The 17,172-nt window shown below is 37.2% G+C and overlaps 4 protein-coding genes and 1 non-coding gene across 7 annotated transcripts; 2 read left to right on the top strand and 3 right to left on the bottom strand.

Annotated features, from left to right (window-relative positions):
• The first annotated feature begins 327 nt into the window (after positions 1-327).
• LOC104717696 (uncharacterized) lies at positions 328-1,449 on the top strand. Its single transcript, XM_010435306.3, has 4 exons — positions 328-593; positions 769-848; positions 945-1,062; positions 1,156-1,449. Exons 1-4 carry the CDS (start codon positions 441-443, stop codon positions 1,252-1,254), a joined length of 450 nt encoding a protein of 149 aa, XP_010433608.1. The 5' UTR covers positions 328-440; the 3' UTR covers positions 1,255-1,449.
• Positions 1,450-1,854: 405 nt separating this feature from the next.
• Positions 1,855-1,938, bottom strand: TRNAL-CAA (transfer RNA leucine (anticodon CAA)). The gene has a single exon. It is a non-coding gene; the product is annotated as a tRNA-Leu (tRNA).
• A 132-nt stretch (positions 1,939-2,070) lies between these two features.
• On the bottom strand, positions 2,071-4,766 carry LOC104717695 (protein DETOXIFICATION 35). Its single transcript, XM_010435305.3, has 7 exons — positions 4,101-4,766; positions 3,307-3,932; positions 3,159-3,215; positions 2,820-3,058; positions 2,618-2,736; positions 2,449-2,535; positions 2,071-2,333 (listed from the first exon to the last, which is right to left on the bottom strand). The coding sequence occupies exons 1-7, from the start codon at positions 4,365-4,367 to the stop codon at positions 2,262-2,264; spliced, it is 1,467 nt and encodes a 488-aa protein (XP_010433607.1). The 5' UTR covers positions 4,368-4,766; the 3' UTR covers positions 2,071-2,261.
• A 4,375-nt stretch (positions 4,767-9,141) lies between these two features.
• LOC104717694 (uncharacterized) lies at positions 9,142-13,445 on the top strand. The gene is made up of 4 exons (XM_087469297.1): positions 9,142-9,785; positions 10,252-10,507; positions 10,618-11,975; positions 12,072-13,445. The coding sequence occupies exons 2-4, from the start codon at positions 10,280-10,282 to the stop codon at positions 13,135-13,137; spliced, it is 2,652 nt and encodes an 883-aa protein (XP_087325423.1). The 5' UTR covers positions 9,142-9,785; positions 10,252-10,279; the 3' UTR covers positions 13,138-13,445.
• A 517-nt stretch (positions 13,446-13,962) lies between these two features.
• LOC104717693 (protochlorophyllide-dependent translocon component 52, chloroplastic) lies at positions 13,963-16,278 on the bottom strand. 3 transcript variants are annotated; one of them, XM_010435303.3, is made up of 7 exons: positions 15,713-16,278; positions 15,379-15,566; positions 15,198-15,283; positions 14,929-15,113; positions 14,647-14,835; positions 14,366-14,556; positions 13,963-14,268 (listed from the first exon to the last, which is right to left on the bottom strand). In XM_010435303.3, exons 1-7 carry the CDS (start codon positions 16,217-16,219, stop codon positions 14,013-14,015), a joined length of 1,602 nt encoding a protein of 533 aa, XP_010433605.1. In that variant the 5' UTR covers positions 16,220-16,278; the 3' UTR covers positions 13,963-14,012. The 3 variants fall into 3 exon arrangements, with proteins under 3 accessions (XP_010433605.1, XP_087325424.1, XP_087325425.1); XM_087469298.1 differs by having other exon boundaries at positions 13,963-14,246; positions 14,362-14,556; positions 15,713-16,270; XM_087469299.1 differs by having other exon boundaries at positions 13,963-14,249; positions 15,713-16,270.
• Between the last annotated feature and the right edge of the window lie 894 nt (positions 16,279-17,172).

Below are 17,172 nucleotides of genomic sequence, written 5' to 3'. Positions count from 1 at the left end.
TGAGAGCGTGTAGCTTTCCACTTGCTCTGCGTACTTTATGTACGTCACTGATAGGAAGTTAGACCGAGCAAGCAGCTTGACTCTCTTGTCTCTGCTATTGATCCAACCAATAAGAAGGTCTTTGCGTGCTCTTGCTGTTACAAACTTACGATGGTGTTGTGAGCGCCAGAGACGCATGGACCGTGTGATCAGCACACAGCATTTATTATGATTTATGCATATTTAATCCAGTGAAATTGTCAGAAGTGGTAGAGACTGGCCAGAGCTAATCTCACTTGGCAAATAGTACGAATGTGTTAGGTGAGTAAAGAGTATCTATGGCTTAAGAATGTAGGAAGATAATAAACGTTGATTTAGGCCCAAATTACTTGTAAACCACCCCACCCAAAAAAGAGAGCTCTTTTAGAGGAGGCAGAGCATATCCGCAGAAGAACGGTAGTATGGCCGGAGTACGTCACCGTGGGAAGATTGTGGGAAGGAGAAAGTCCGTGGGGTCTTTTGCTTCCATCTTACGCCGAATGAAGCGATTCGGTTTGAATCAGGCCTGGATGGATTCTTGCGATCAGAACTGGCTTCAGTCTGTGCTGAACAGGGTAATTGGCTTCTTTCTTTTCATATATATATGTATAGTATACCTTTTGCGAATCGGAATTGAGAATCTTTTTAGTTTCTGTCATTTCTGTCATCGATAGGGTTTTTATTTAATTTAATTTTAATTATTGATTGATTTGTTTATTAACTAGAACATCTTGATATGATTTATAACAGCCGGAGCCCAAGTTGACTCTGATTTGTTATCCTAGAAAGAAAAAGACTACTACCACTGCCATGAGTCCGTCGACATCAACGTATACATTCATTTTCTTTCTATCATCTCTCTAATGTGTTTGCATAGATGATAGCTTTTATTGTCGATGGTAATGATTGTCGCTGCTCTTATGTAGGTTGGCCTCTCAGCAGTCGCTGGAAGCTTTTTCTACCCGTATGGAAAAACTTGACTTGAAGGAGGGATCTGATCAGTATCAGACCACTCGTGGCTCTGATATATTTGATACTCAGCAGGTTATATAGTTTTCCATTCTTTTCATATATAACCCTTTGCAATTGGAAAAAGATCTGTCGTCATCTTTAGTCTCTTACATTATCATTTAACAGGACAAGTTATCGTCTGATATTGCTACCACCTCAACCTCCATGCCTCAGGGTGTCCATTTATTTCTCTTTAATGTGTGTGTATATATATCTAATAATTAGTTTGGATTTAGCTATTTGGATGGATGGTGATGGTCGATTGTTTCTTGCTCATATAGGTTAAATTGTTTCCGCTCTCTCTCTTTCTCTTTTTATTATCCCCTGGACAACGTTTTCCAATTGTTTTGTAACACTATGCTTTTTTATATATGACAAAAACCTTTTTTTTATTCAAGTTATATGTTTGATTTTGAGAAATCTTTGTCATGATGATTTGTCCAATGTGTTTAGCTGATCAAAGAATTGGTCATCTCCATATATAATAACTTTTGCAAGTTGCTACGTTGAGACTAATCAACAACACAAGGAGTTGAGTTCTTCGCAGAGAATCCTCCAATAAGAAGAGTTAGATTATATAGCTCAAAGCTAGTGTAATAAGAGTTGCTGAAAAGACAATATAATTCAGACTCTGTTCTTTGCACAAGTAACTCTCGCTTAATAAACAAAATATATCAGTAAGTAGAATTACGTACTAAGGCTACAATACAAAACAAAGTGATGAATCTTAGGATATGAAGACTACATATAGAGACGAGGGAAGAAGCATCAAGGATTGGATCTAAAGGATGGCGCTCGTTTGAAGAACAAAAAAGCAGAAAGAAATGTCAGAAGTGGGATTTGAACCCACGCCCTCTTACGAAGACCAGAACTTGAGTCTGGCGCCTTAGACCACTCGGCCATCCTGACCATGTGTTATTATTTACCACTATTGATACATAACTGTTTAACACTATAAATACAAATCTATGAGTAAATGGAAATCTTGAATTGTCTTGTCAAGCATTTGAAATGCTATTAATTAGTTCAAGATCGCTAGAATTTTTATGCTTCAATTGCTCTTTTTTTTTCTTTTCTTGTTGGGAAAGAAACAGAACATCACTGATTGAACAGTTTCCTACAGCCTAAACAGAGCTATTGTTGCCAAACCAATGAAAAACAACTAAACAAAATGCCCAGAGTTACAAAGTTTTTTTTTGTAAGCTTAACAAAACAAAAAAAAATAGCATCAATCACGCAATTACGTCCTTCGATGTCGTCTCACTCCCTCCCCATTTCTTCATACGTTCCATCGTCTCCGCCACCTGTTCATCACAGTTTATTTATTTATGTACGTATTGAATTTCAATCGATCTCAAGCACCAAATCAGATCTCCACCATGAACAAAAGTGTATAGTTTTGTTTTTTCCGTTTCTTACCTCTTTATTCCAGTTTGTCTTATACAGAACGATCAACAGTAACAATGTTTGAAGCGCTGTCCCGGCTATCATTCCAGACCAAAGTCCCTAAAAAACATTATAGTATAAGCTTTACGATGAACTGCTTAACTCATTTCAGTAGATTTATAAATACATGCCATTCTCTTACCATCACTCCAAAGTTTGCTTTGTAACCAAGAAGATACCCGAAGGGAAGGCCGAAAATGTAGTAACAACCCAAGTTGATATAAGCCACTAAACCTTGCCAACCACCTCCAACAGCCACACCTAATAAGATGAACAAACCAGGACTGTTATAAATCTGATGATCAGACCTCCACTTTTGTTTAGATATGGACATGAGTTTGTACCAGAAATAACCGGCTGCACGCTGTTGAGAACCATGGTTATACCAAGAAGATAAGCTAGCTTAGACACTGCGCGTTGAATCACTTTGCTGCTTGTGAAGATGATGGCGAAATGGTCTCTGGCTATGATGATAGCCACCATAAAGACAAGACCAATGAGGAGAGACTGTATGACGGTGACACAGACAGAGTATTTAGCTGCTCGTGGACGGCCGAGTCCAAGCTCATTGGAAACGCGGACACTAATAGTACACAAGTAGTACGTAGACACATGAGAAGTTGAATTGTCAGCTGAACAACAAGAACAAAAAAAAAACAAAGATTCTCAGATTGAGATGATACCTTATAGCAGCGTTTATTCCGATGAACAACATGGCCTCTAATCCGTTGACATTCATGCTGAAAATGTAAAATCCAAAGAGTGAAAACGTTAAAGAGTCAGATACTTGCAAGCTTAGTTGGGGGTAAATGTTAGTACTGGGAAGCTCACCATATAGAAAGGGAATCAACAGCGATAACAGCATTGTCAAGGCGGCCAGTAAGGACGATGATACTCATCATATACCAGATTTCAAGACAGAGCATAACAGCGGATGCAATGGAGAGTCTAACGAAAGCCCAAATATCTTTAAAAGCCAACCAAGACAAACCAGTCCAGCCTTCATTACACCAACCAATCACATAAACAATTTGGGCAATTGCTGTTCCCCAGTTTGTAACATTAAACGCCAAAGCAGCACCATTTGTTCCCCAACCAAACACGATAATAAACAGCCAGAGCATACCAACGTGTAGGGCAAGAGCCACAAACCCAATCCAAGCGATAGCGACAACTTTGCTCTGCGCTTGAAGGAACTTAGAGGTTGGGAAAGTGAAGGCTAGTGAGAAGAGTTGTGGGATGGTTAAAATGGTGAACTGTCCAGCTGGAACTGCAATCTCTTCGGCTTGACCGAGTAGTCTCAGAGCAGGCGTGGCGAATATGTAAAGAGGAAGGAGGCAGATACATGAAACGAATAAGATAATCCAAGATCTCTGCATATAAACTCCTAACATATTGACTTGACCAGCTCCATATGCTTGGCCACAGAGTGTTTCTAGTGCACTTCCCATACCAAGCTGCAAGTGTTGCAAAACCAAAACTAAACTTAGTTCATCTGAAAAATCTTAAGCTCATTTCACAATTGCATGTATAACTACTACATATGCCATAGATTTAGTTTTCACTTATGTTCCAACACGAAACCAAACACGTATTAATTAGTACTGAGGGAGGAAAAGGGTTACCAAGAAACCGAAGGAGAAGGAGCCGATGACGGAGAGAGAGATAGAGACAGCGGAGAGCTCAACCTCACCGATGTGGCCAACAAAGATATTAGTAACGGAGCTAACGCCGTACTGGCAGATGATGTTGAACCCAACGGGAGCAGCTATGAGCCACATCTTAGCCGACTCCGTATACAGAACTCGCTTCACATCGGTCCAGCTTCTCGCCGGAGCGTAATCCTCCTCTGGTTGGCCACTATCCGTAAGCAACGGCGTCGTTGGATCCATCTCCTCCACACGCTACTACTCACTTCTCTCTCTGTCTCTGAGTCAAGGTTAGTTGCCGACTTATTTGTTGGTTTATATAACAAACTGTTGAATCATGAATCATGCACTTTTAAATTTCTCTTTTAAAAGAAAAAAAACATTATCTCGTGGAAGGTAATAACATCTATAATATCCTCGTGGATGCTATTATCAATTCAAAAAATCCTTAAATATTATAGACGATGATTGTCCACCATGCAATTAGATCACAAGTGTATGCCTCAGTTTTTATAAAACTGAATGAAATCTAATGTATTGGTTTTGTTTATGTCATGTAGATTAATTATTTAGTAACGTAACGCACTTTTTATTCTAGAATTTTAATGAAATTTAATTGTCATTTATTGGTTATGTATGTCCATTTTGTTTGAGGTAACTTTTTTTCGTTTTGTCGGAGGAGTAGAGTGGAAGGGTAGGTGAAGCTAACCGGTGGTTCATGGGGCACCACGTTGACATGTCTAACATATCATAAAGATGATTCCAAGCATCCAAATGAACTTAAAAGAGAGAAACTCTTAACGGACATGATGGCGTCGTGCCTCTCTTAAATGCTTTCCCTTTTCCATCAAAAGATACGGAAGTGTTTGGAAGAGACAAAATCACATGAGAATTGTTATTACTTTTGTCATTGTGGGATCCCATACTCTTTTTTTTATATAACTCACATGCATGTTTTCACTGTACCAGGTTACATGTGCAATATAAAAGGTGCATACAACTTGTATAATGTATTTTTTTATAAAATAACATAATCATTAGTGGATACAATAGTATTTTGGTCAAACTACTTACTTTTGCCACTTGGTTATAAACTGATATTATATGTTGTTGGCTAATTTAACTCTCATTTTTGACAATCTTAACCCTTAAACTATAACTAATATATTTGATTTATTTATAAAGGAGTATAAATGAGGTACACAACTACCGAACACTACTGGAGAATTAAAAAAAAAATGATTCCGGAAAAGATAAGATGCAAACTTTCTCATATCAACAGCAAAAGATAAGGCACTGCAGTCAAGAAAGACTATACATATGATCGTAGTGATGATACGGATTGTGTCTACTAAAGTGGTCAAGAAAGAAGAAACACACCCAATTTAGATGGAAGCCAATAAATTAATAAAAAGAATAAATATATACGTAAGTTAGGAAAATTGCTTAATCCAACTAAGGTCGGATAAAAATGGAATTTAGGTACCAAAAGGGGAAGTTGTCGTTTCCAAAAAATAGGTGATTTACTTCCGTTTACTGAATTAACAAGGCTTCTAGAAGCCAAAATAAAAGAAGTGAGTTAGGTAAAGGTTACGTACGTATGTAAAAATGAATATTGTATATGTAGGTAGAAGAATCGGAGAGGAGATCTGTATGTATGATTGCGTTTAGACGGAAACAAGCTAAAAAAAAAAAAAAAAACTAAAATGGTCCACTGTCCAGCTGCTTTATTTGTTTGGTTTTGTCTTCCGTCGTTTTATATTTATTTCCTCTGCTTCAGAATTTAAAACATTTGTCATCAACCCAAACAGATGATGATGACATTTTCCGTTGACTTTTTCTTTTTATTTGTGCGTCAAAGAATTAAAGAGAAAGATCTTCGGCATGTCATGAACTGATCCCAGTCACTTTACCAGAAACGACCGTGCCATATGGACTTTTATGTCATAGGGTACACTTGTGATGATACCGTATGTTGACGAAAACAAAACATTATATGATCATGAATATTTTTGGGTAACCAAATAAATTTCGAACCCAAGCAATTAATATCATAGTTTTCATGCCGCTGGCTAGAACAAATAGATTGGTCTCATCAGATTTTTTTTTGGGTCTCACATCAAATCAATGAAATCGAAAGTCGCTAGATGTCATGTCACCTTCAAATATTAAAACAATACTATGTGGTGGAATGAGAAAATAACGACGAGGTTTTATTCTAGCCAGTTGTGTTGTTGCGCCCACAACCGAATCACTATCACATAATGTAAAACAACCACAGAAGAAACAATTTTAGCTTATTGGGCTTGTATAGCTACTTCTTCAGGATCTTCTTGAAAGTATGAATGCCCAAAATGTTACATACATGGGCCGAGATGTTCAAAATGGGCTAAGATTAGGAGAAGAAGCTCCACACTATTGAGGGATATATAGAGAGTCCTTGACTCCTGAACTAGCGCTTGCCACTATTGAGGAGGAAAGAAACTTGAATATAAAGCTAGTGGTATACATTTGGCCGTCCTTGCATTACCCGAGATTTCGGGTTTTGATCTAGGAAGAAAAGAAGGTTCATTCTCGAATTTTAATTAATGTGGATAACTTATGGTTTCTTTTAAGGTATTCTCCGATAAGAATGTTCCGTACTTAAACTTTAGACCTTCATGGTTTTTAGGGACAGGTTAATTATGGAAAAAAGATGGCTAGCTACATGAAGTATACAAAAAAATATGGTCATACATACCAAGTATACTATTGTATCTTCAACTACACGAAGTATATGTATTACATGGTCACATGTATGAACTATATAACGTTATATGATCAACACCATAGGCATACAATCCGGTACACCGGTTGACTGATTCCGGCGAAAACCGATGTTGACTCCGGCGTTGACCAAAAAAAATGTATCAACATTTTTTTTCTATTAAAAATCAAAATAAGAAATATTATATATAAACATTTTTGGTTTTTCATGATTAAGAAACATATTCAATTCAATTTATCTTTAATGTATTCATTCTTATAATTAGTTAGTTTTATTTTTGAAGCTAAATAAATGATTAAATAAAAATCATTAAAATTATTTTCAAGATATATATATATATATATATTTTGATAATCAGATTATTTAAATACTACAAAATCAATAAAATCAAATTCAACTACTTTCATTAGAAAAAATAATATTAGGATATTGAATTGAATATATTTTTAATTATGAAAAACCATTAATGATTTAATATAATTTTTTTTAAAAACAAAAAAATTAGAATACATTTTTTTAGAATACATTGTTTTTTGTATTCTAAATTTTGTTTCTTTAAAAGCAATTATATTAAATCATTAATGGTTATTCATAATTAAAAACATATTCAATTCAATATCCTAATATTTTTCTATATCTCTAATGTACTCATTCTTATAATTAGTTAATTTTTATTTTTAAAGCTAAACTAATAGTTAAAAAAAAATCATTGATAATTATTTTCAAGATGTAATATAAAGGAATTTGCAAAAATACTCTTATTCTATACCCTTTTGCAAACATACCCTCAAATCAAATATATTGTTTTGCTAAAATTATTTTATAACATTAAAGTATCTAAAATTATATAGTAAAAGTATCTAAAATTATATAGTAAAAGTATCTAAAATTTTATACAACATTTACCATGCAAGTAGTTGAATTTGATTTTATTGATTTTCTTTGATTTTATCTACTATTGTTTTTCTAATAAAAGTAGTTGAATTTGATTTGATTGATTTTGTAGTATTTAAATAATCTGATTATCAAAGATTTTTATATATATATAGATATCTTGAATTGAATATGTTTCTTAATCATGAAAAAACAAAAATGTTTATATATAATATTTATTATTTTTGAATTTTAACAGAAAAAAAAATTTGATACATTTTTTTTGGTCAACGCCGGAGTCAACATCGGTCTTCGCTGGAGTCAGTCAACCGGTGTACCGGATTGTATGTTTATGGTGTTGACCACATAACGTCGTATAGTTCATGCATGTGGCCATGTAATACATATACTTCGTGTAGCTGAAGATACAATAGTATACTTCATATGTTTGACCATGTTTTCTCGTATACTTCATATAGCTAGCTATTTTTTTCCGTTAATTATTATGGAACTATAAAATATACAAGATGGAATCAAAAAGTTAACATAGCGTCTTAAGTTTGTAATTAGAATAATGGGTTATAATAGAATGCTTGCGTTGGGAGCTTTAGTATAGGTCTCTTTCCTTGGTGATGTGATTAAGAATTTATACCCCATTTAAGAGCCAAAAAAAAGATCATCCAGAGAGTGTATATTTTATGTATTGACTCTACTAGTGGATCACAATCTCTATCTTCTCATATCCAAGTCAATTTCCCTTTTACCCTACTGTTTCTTGATAATTTGATGGTATCAAATCATAGTAGTTATCTTTGTTTACATAAATTTGAAACATGCACATTAAAAGATTTTACAGGTCATATGAGAAAAAAACTTATTTAATTGATCTAAAACCTACTCTATTACGCATTTTAAAATTAAATGATCGGCTATTCTTTTTGTTTTGTTTTTAGTTATATATATATATATATATATAGTTATATTTATCCACTATTATTTTATAATTGTCTAACCAGTTTAATTTTTTTGTTTTCCCAAAGTCGTGTTAAATTAATGGTTTGGAGGCTATATTGGCATACGTACGTAAGCATAAGGGCCAAAAAAACAAAGGTGGGATAAAAAGAAGAGGAAACAGCTAGAGAAAGTACAAAGAAGAAGATCGAGACTCCCGAAAAGAAAGAAGGAATTGTCCACTCTTCTACACATGAGAGATAGAGAAGCCACTCTCTCTCTATATTTCCACGAAAGCCATGTCTCTCCAATTGACTTTTCTATACCAGCAGCAGCCAAAATCGAGTATTCCAGAATTTTTTTGTTTTGATTTCCTCTTTTTTTTTTTGACCTAATAATATTTATTTCCATATTTGCAAATATGATAAGTTTACCCTAGAAAAGAAAAGGTTTGATCGCCCAAAAAGAAAAAAAAAAAAAAAAGAGGCCCAAATTGAGATGGCAAAAACCCGTAATTAAACAATACAATGGAGGGTATTGTCGGTTTATTGAAGATGATAAATACGTGGTGATAGGGCACGAGAGGGCTCTGCGCTGTTCATCCCATCCCATCCCATCCCATCCCATTGAGAAGAGAAAAATAAACATTTATTATTATAAAAAATCGTGTGAAGAAGAAGAAGAAGAGGAAGAAGAAGACGAAGAAGAAAAGAAAAGAAGGGAGACCTAGCTTAGCCGCCTCTCTCTATATTATATCTCTAAGAGGAGTTTCTTCACTGCTTTTGTATTCAATCTCCGGATTCTCACCAGTTCTCTTTTGATTCGCGATCTTTCTTCCTGTGGAGTTTTTGATTCGAGACTTTTGAGGGGCACTTGTTTGTTTAAACTTTTATCATATAAATCCGAGGAACGAAGAAGTTGTGAAGGCGGGTCGTTTGATAAACGATAAGATTTGTTGTGTCTGTTGGAAGGAGTTTTTTTTGATCTGATCTGATCTGATCTGATATCTTCGATGGCGGTTTTGGTGGTTTGAGTGATTTGATTATTAAAAGTTATTTTTTGGTCGACAGGTATATGAAAACCCTAGCTCCTTGCTCTTTTTTTGATTTATGTCTTCCACGATGAGGAGAGAGATCTTTGTTAAATGTCGGCTACGGCGAGAGATCTTTGCTTCCTTTTTTTTTTTTACTGATGATTACTGCTGGGAGGATTACTCAAGAGGGACTCCGGATCGCTAAGTTTTATGGCTCAATCAATCGATCATTAGTTGGGAAAACTCTTGTATTGGTTCTGAGCGAGTGGACTCTCAAATCTGAGATCTTTTCCACCTTTTGTAGATTTTAAGAGTGTCCCTAAAAAGACCTGATTTTTTTTTTCCGATCTTCTTCTTCTTCGTGTGGGACAACGAAAGATGTCTTGGCTGATGGAGATTCGTGGATCCTCCCCTTTGTTTTTTTCTCTGCTGTTTTCGATCTTAGTTGAAGATTTCATGGCTTGTTGTTTTTATGGCTTGCTTACGGAAATTGTTACTTTCAGGTGACGATTACACCGCACTAAAAGATTTATGAACCTACGTGGATGGGACTGCACTAAAAGTATGACGAGCATTGGCAGTGTTGAGGTTAAGGCTACCATTGATACTGGTCTTCCTTGGAAAGTTGTGGCCAAAGGTAGTAGGAGTTCGACTAGGCGTACTAAGAAACAAGTTGCACGAGCTGCAGCCCCAGATATTGAGGCAGATAACAAAAGTTCCGCTCGTACAGCACCAGAAGGGGATTCAGAATCGGAAAAGGTTATCCCTCAGTTTCTTCTCCCATTTTGTACTCTTATCTTCCCTGATTCGTATGCGATGTTTTTGGTTTCTTTTTTTTTCCTAATGCTTGTTTCTTTCGATAATGGCAGCTTGGCGTTTCTGTTCTAGGCCAGCATTTCGCTGAAAGAGTAGAGCATGTTCCAATTAAGAAACGGAGGTTTATGGTTCCCCCTCCATCATCTTTGAAAAAGTCCTCTGCTCGTGGCCAAGGCTCCCAGCATCGTGCAGAGATCAACCATGCTCTGCCTGTTTCTAGGTTGAACCCTAATCTTATGGGACGGAAAACAGAAGAAATCTCCGATGATAAGCCCGATTGCACCAGTCATGACTTCTCTGGTATTAAGATACTTGCAGAAGTTGCTTGCGGTAGTGGTATGAGTAGTGATATTGCATCCCTAGTAGACGGTCAGCCTGTTGAACCTGTTCAGCAGCAAGATGGTTTGACCTTATCTGCTCATGTGGAAGGTAATGATTCATCATCTGGCACTGTTGATGCCTCTGGGAAAGATACTACGATTGAATCCAGTGACAAAGTTGGGGAAGGCAAGAGCGAAATCATAGTGCCTCAAAAAGTTCTGATTGATACTTTGGGTAATGCTTCGACTGCTGATCAGAGTGAAGAGCATCATAGTATAGTAGCATCTAGTGGTACGATAGAGGCTCAGAACATCAGCATTGCTATTTCAAATGAATCCTCAACAGAAAGGCCAAAAGAAACTATGGAAGCAGATGATATGGGAAATTTAGCACCTCAGAGTGAAACTGCCACTGTGTCAGAGAATTTATCTGATGATGAGCGCACTGGAAAGGGTAAGAGCACTGAATGCCTTACAGATGATAGATTACACTGGGATTTAAATCTTCCAACAGATGCGTGGGGTCAACCTTGTGATGTAGTTGATAAAGTAACCCGAAGATATTCTGATGGAGAAGTCACTGAATCTGTTACAGAGAATGGACATGTTGATGGTGGTAAGGACTACGCGGCAGGCCTGATTGCATCAGATGTGCACATGAATTCTCCATCACCGTCTGGGGCAAAGGCTGAAGCCTCTACTCGAAGTGGGAAGGAATGCCAATCTGGTTATGATTCCCAGTTTGAGGATGGAGAGTTGAGGGAACCTTACCCTTGGGAAGAAAACGAGGGTGATAGTGGAGATGTTGAGCAAGTGGATTATGGCTCTGAGCCAGAGAATGAGCGATTCTACTCTTTGGCTGAAATTAATGAGAATAAGCTAGAGGACGTTGAGAAGGGAATCTTGCCAGAGACAAAGTGTGTAGCTGTCAAGTGTGATTCTGGCAATGTGCGTGATAAAGGTAGTGATGTAGAGAAGCATGTAGTGGTTTGCATGAATGATTCTCATTCCAAAGGATCTTCTCCGTCAAGGAGCTTCGGGTCAAAACAATACAAAGAGTTACCCTCACATGAAAGTATCCAAAGGAGAAGGCAAGTTACTTCTGCTGAACCTATTTTCTCATTTCATTCTTTAATGGTAACTGAGTATTGGTTCTTTTGCTAATTAAAGTGGTTTCCCTGTTTCAGGCCTTATAATTACGAAGAGTCAAATGAGAGGGACGTTGGTCCAAATAAATTCGGGAGAGACAGATCAGGGATGCCTATGCGAAGCAGAAGTCCTGTGAGAGGACAATATGGCGGCTGGAATACCAAGCGTCGCTTTTCCCCACCTAATTACAAAGGTGGTCCATACGGTTTTGGACGTCCGCGTCATAAAACTGCTGAGGATGACCGAGTTATGATGAATGGCTTTGATCAGCCAGGTCCAGGTCCAGGCCCACATGGCTATGTACGTCGGCAGTTCTCAAATGGAGGATACCGGGGTCGGTTCAGAAGGTTCCCAGATGGTGGCGGGAATCGGGATTTCAGAGGCGTAGATCGTCCCTTCCCTCCGGGTGATGCTAATGACTATCCAAGTCGCATGCACAACAACCGGATGAACAATAGGAGAGACAGAAGCAACTCACCTCCTGTCTTCAGGAGAATGCATGATCCCCAATCACGGTCCAGGTCTAGAAGCCGTTCCCCAGGCTCATGGAACGGGCGGAACAGATCTCCTCCTGGGTTCAGGGGCGATGAAAACAGGATGGAGAGAGTGAGGATGCCGTTTCAGAAACGGTTTCCGGTGGATCAAGAGATGGGATTCATGTCGCCGCCAAGAAACCAGCGAAACTCAAGGTTTTTCGATGGCAGAAACAATGATGGTGGTGGGGAGAATCATCACAACAACTTGAGGGGAAGAAAATCCCCGCCAGGAAGGAGTTTTAGACCAGAGCAAAGATTTGACAATATTAGAAGGGTGAATTCGGAAAACAATCACTTCAGACCATTTATGCGCCATAATAATAACAATAGGAGGTTTGTTGATGGTGGGGCAAGTCGAGGAGGTGGGTGTAAATATGATGAGGGAGCGGAGGAGGAGAAGATTGGGAACAGGTATGAGATGGTGCACCGGCCTCCTCATCCGCCTCGGCGTTTGGAGGCAATGGAAGATGACGGTGATAACATCCGACGGTTCAGATTAAACGCAGAACAACAAAAACAACAACATTCTGTTGTTTCCATCAACAATGACAACAATGGAGCTTCATAACACAATAAGATTTAACAGTTTTTGGGTTTTGGTAGATTCTCTTTTTCATCTTTTGGTGTTTGGGTCAAAACCAGAGTTTTAGGGATGTAGAAGATGCCTGGTGATTATGGTGGTTTTCTTCTGGGTTAGGGCTTAGAGTTTTCCTCAAGAGGACTTCTAGATTTTGTTGCTGTGTTTGTTCACTGCTCTCTTTCTTTTCCTTTCTTGGAAAGTAGTTTTTGTAGAAGAAACAAAATGAAATCTTTCTGCATTTTTTTTGTTTTTTTCGGCCAAAGCTTGGATGCTACGGCCTTATCTTCCAAAATAAATGATCACGTGTTGTTTGTGACGACGTATACGATGGTTTTATTGGGACCATGACGCATACATAAAACTGGAGTTCCATGTCCAAAACTGTACACAGATCATGAAACGAACACAATCACCAAAGTGCAGAAGGATAGGGCTAAAAGTTGAGACAGTGGAAATACTGGTCCACTTTAACTGATCTACTGACACATTCGTCTTTTGTGATGTAATTGCAAGAATCAGGTTGTCCATTCTTTTTAATGTAGACGCCTAAAATCAAAATAAATTTAGAACATAAATTACATACAAGATGATCTAATATGTCATAGGTTTTTGGATTTAAGAGTGAAACAAATACGTAGAGTTGATACCAGAAACTGGTAGAATGCGTCAAACAAATATTTACCGAGCAGATCAATCTAAACCGATAGTTTTTCGGGTGTATGACTTCAGCAATTGTATACTTCTCTTCTCTAGAATTGTAGTAAAAGGACAGATTCACAATTTAGTTTCTGTCCGAGTATTATATACACTATGTTGACTGAATATATTCATTGAGTGTAAACAAACGTACACAAATATACATTTCAAACAAGAGCATGGTTGTAGTCATGGTAATGGAATGTCTTGTAAATGAAGTGTGATAGCCACTTCGAAGTCGCAAAACTTAAGACAGCCGCCACAAGCACCGCAATTCTTGCCACATTTGACAATGCGGTTTGCTTCATCACGGCCATAACTCCGATCATAGCAACAGACGCGATTTGTAAGATCACCTCTAGAGCATTGAGATATTTGTGAGCTTTCTTGCAGCTGCTGCAGTTCTGAACATGCGACCAATACCTGAAAAATTCATGTAGGGAGAAGAAACACACAACTTTTATTGTTAGGATGTTTAGAACTAGTTAGTCATCAAAACTCACAAGGGAGATAAAGTAACCTGTCGAAGAGCTGTTCTCTAGGAGGCGTAGGAGGAAGAAGAGATGGATCATACTTTCCTCTCCAATCGACGTGAGCATTGCTATACTTGTTAAACCATCTCCTGAATGTAACCACATTGGCGTCTGATTTCGTTGGGATAAAGCAAACTTTTTGCCAGTTTTTAGGGCCCCTCTCCAGTATCTTCCGCTCCTGCACACATACGTTACAACATACAAATCAGCACAGTTCATTGATCACTCTACTCAAAACAGTGTGTGTATAAGATGGACTTGGAATTACCTCAACATGAAGGAGGTGCAAATCTGAGTCTAGAATTGTGTTTTGACCAATGTGGAACACCCATCTAGGTATAATCTTATCAATAAATACACCAAAATTCCTGGGGAACGTCCATATCAGCCTACTGCGACCTGGGCTGACCGGAATACATATAAAGATCAAAGACAACCTGCGCTTTGACGATGCTGCCTGGATACGGAACCATACAGTTTGGTAAATAAAACATGTGATTCTAAACAAGAAAAGCCAGATAAAAATATCATTTGCCGTAAGATCTATGACCTTATCAGATGCAGCTGGTGCAGGATACTCATTTTCCTGCTCTGGTAGAGGGTCTGAGGAAGAGCGATACACACATGGTGCAATAAAGTTAGAATAACCCCATTCTTGTTTTGAAAAGAACCCTTTGCTGTCTTGTTTCTTAACGTTAATTTCGAGTGGTCTTCCCCCTTCTCTGTCAATCTTCTCTGCAAAATAGTCTGAAAAGTTGGTACATTGATCTAAAACATATCAGATATAGAACTGTTTGAAAATGCAACTTAATTATTTGCCTTTTGGGGTTGGAAGCCGCATCAGTCCATAATGTGCATAGGGAACATGAGCCGGATCCATGAGGTTTTCCACCAACACATCGTACCTGAAAGATTACATAAAGTTTCTTGTAGTTGAAATGATGTAAAAAGTCAATAATAGTAGCCGAGACAGAGAATGAAGAAGCAAACACGTATTTACCCATAAGGAATATCACGATTACCCATCAACTTAGTGAATGATGGGTCTTCTAACTCTGGAATGTAAGGAGGCGTATTGGTTTCAGCAATGTTTTTAAACTTTGGATCACTGTTAGGCCAAAACCAAATGATGTCATGCTGCACAATACTTGGATAAACAGCTACACAAGCTTGCTTGAAAGTGTGGACCTGATTTTTGCATTACCAAAACAATCTCATCATTGATCCAAACCAAAAAGACTTTTGACTTTATATGTTCCATTATAAACCCATCTCATTAGCTAAACCAATCCTAACCAAATCAAGGAAAATGAGATAAGAGGTAATGTGTATACCGGAGGTCCATCAAGAGGAGCTTGAGGAATGAGTTTACAGTCACCGGATCCATTAAAACACCATCCATGGTAAACACACTGCAACCTCCCGGATTTATCAATCCTTCCATCAGACAAAGGAGCAAGACGATGAGGACAAGCATCATCCATCACTTTCCATAGCTTCTCATTCCTATCCCACCAAACCACCAAATCAATCCCCATAACTTTCTTCCCGTGAGGAACCTTCTTGTCAAGATCGCAAATTGGCATCACCGGGTACCAATTAGCGTACCAGTCGAACTTATCCGACCCGGTGTCAGACTCCGGCGGCGAATTCGTTGGTGTAGCGGTTGATGACGACGTTGGTGATGATACTGAGGTTGTAAACCGACTTGGTTTGCCGCCGATGATGAGGGAATTAGGAAAAGTGGGTAGTCTTGGATTGGAGAAGGAACATCTGAATCGAGGTTTGGTTCTGAGGATTCGAGACGATGGAACAGCGCATGGAGCAAGAGCAGCTTCCATGGCGTGTGTGGTGACAACGCGAGAGATGAAAAATGAAGAAGTCGTCTTCTTATTAATACAGTTTTGTAGAAATCCAACGGTTCAGATATCTTTTTATTAGGCGTCATCCAACGGTTCATATTAATCGCGGGAAAATAGTACAAAGTAAAAAATGAAGTAATGAAAAATCATGATGATTTAATACCATCACATTCTTAATAATATTAAAATATGTATGTTGATGTATCATTGTTGGAAATACTCTTTTCATATGTGAAAGATTATTTGTATATTTGTATTACAATTTAGTGAAATATTTAACTAAAATATTGTAAAATTTATACGATAAACATATTAGCCATATGTTATGTTCCATGTAATTTTTGTTTTGGAGTCTCTATCTCTCAATGCCAACACCCCTACTATTAAACGTTTATAAAACTAACATTAGTTTTGTAAAGAATTACAATCGCATATCATTGGAAATAAGGTAAAATAATTCATTTGCGGTAAGGATAAAAACGTAATTATAATGGTTCTGAAATCGGATAAACACGCGGGTCAGTTAAATCAGTAAATTAACCTGGTTCATGTTATAATTTCAGTCATTCCATTTTATTTTGAACAAAACATCTCAGCCGTTAATTCTTTAAGTTTAATGTACAGAGAGTCTAATACTTTGGATGTATTCAATCTTACAGTTTTAGCCAAATAAATAAATATATTTTGGATATATTATAATTTGATATTTCAAAAACAAACAAAATTTACTCGAAAATGGATATATTAGTTTGAGTAAAAACATGTTATTATGTTGCTCATGATAATAATAATAGGTCATGTTTAATATATAGGCCAGTTGAACATATTATCATATGTGTTTAATATATTATTTTGTAACTTTTCAAAAAGAAAATCTATATTTAATAGGGTGACCTATAAAAGAAATAAGTTCAAAATGTAAAAAAAAAGTG

The sequence above is a fragment of the Camelina sativa genome, chromosome 10 (genome assembly GCF_030686135.1).
Source record: "Camelina sativa cultivar CO46 ecotype springtype chromosome 10, ASM3068613v1".
NCBI classification, from domain to species: Eukaryota; Viridiplantae; Streptophyta; class Magnoliopsida; order Brassicales; family Brassicaceae; genus Camelina; species Camelina sativa.
Note: the sequence above shows the minus strand (reverse complement) of the source record. Positions and strands in the feature narration are given on the sequence as shown.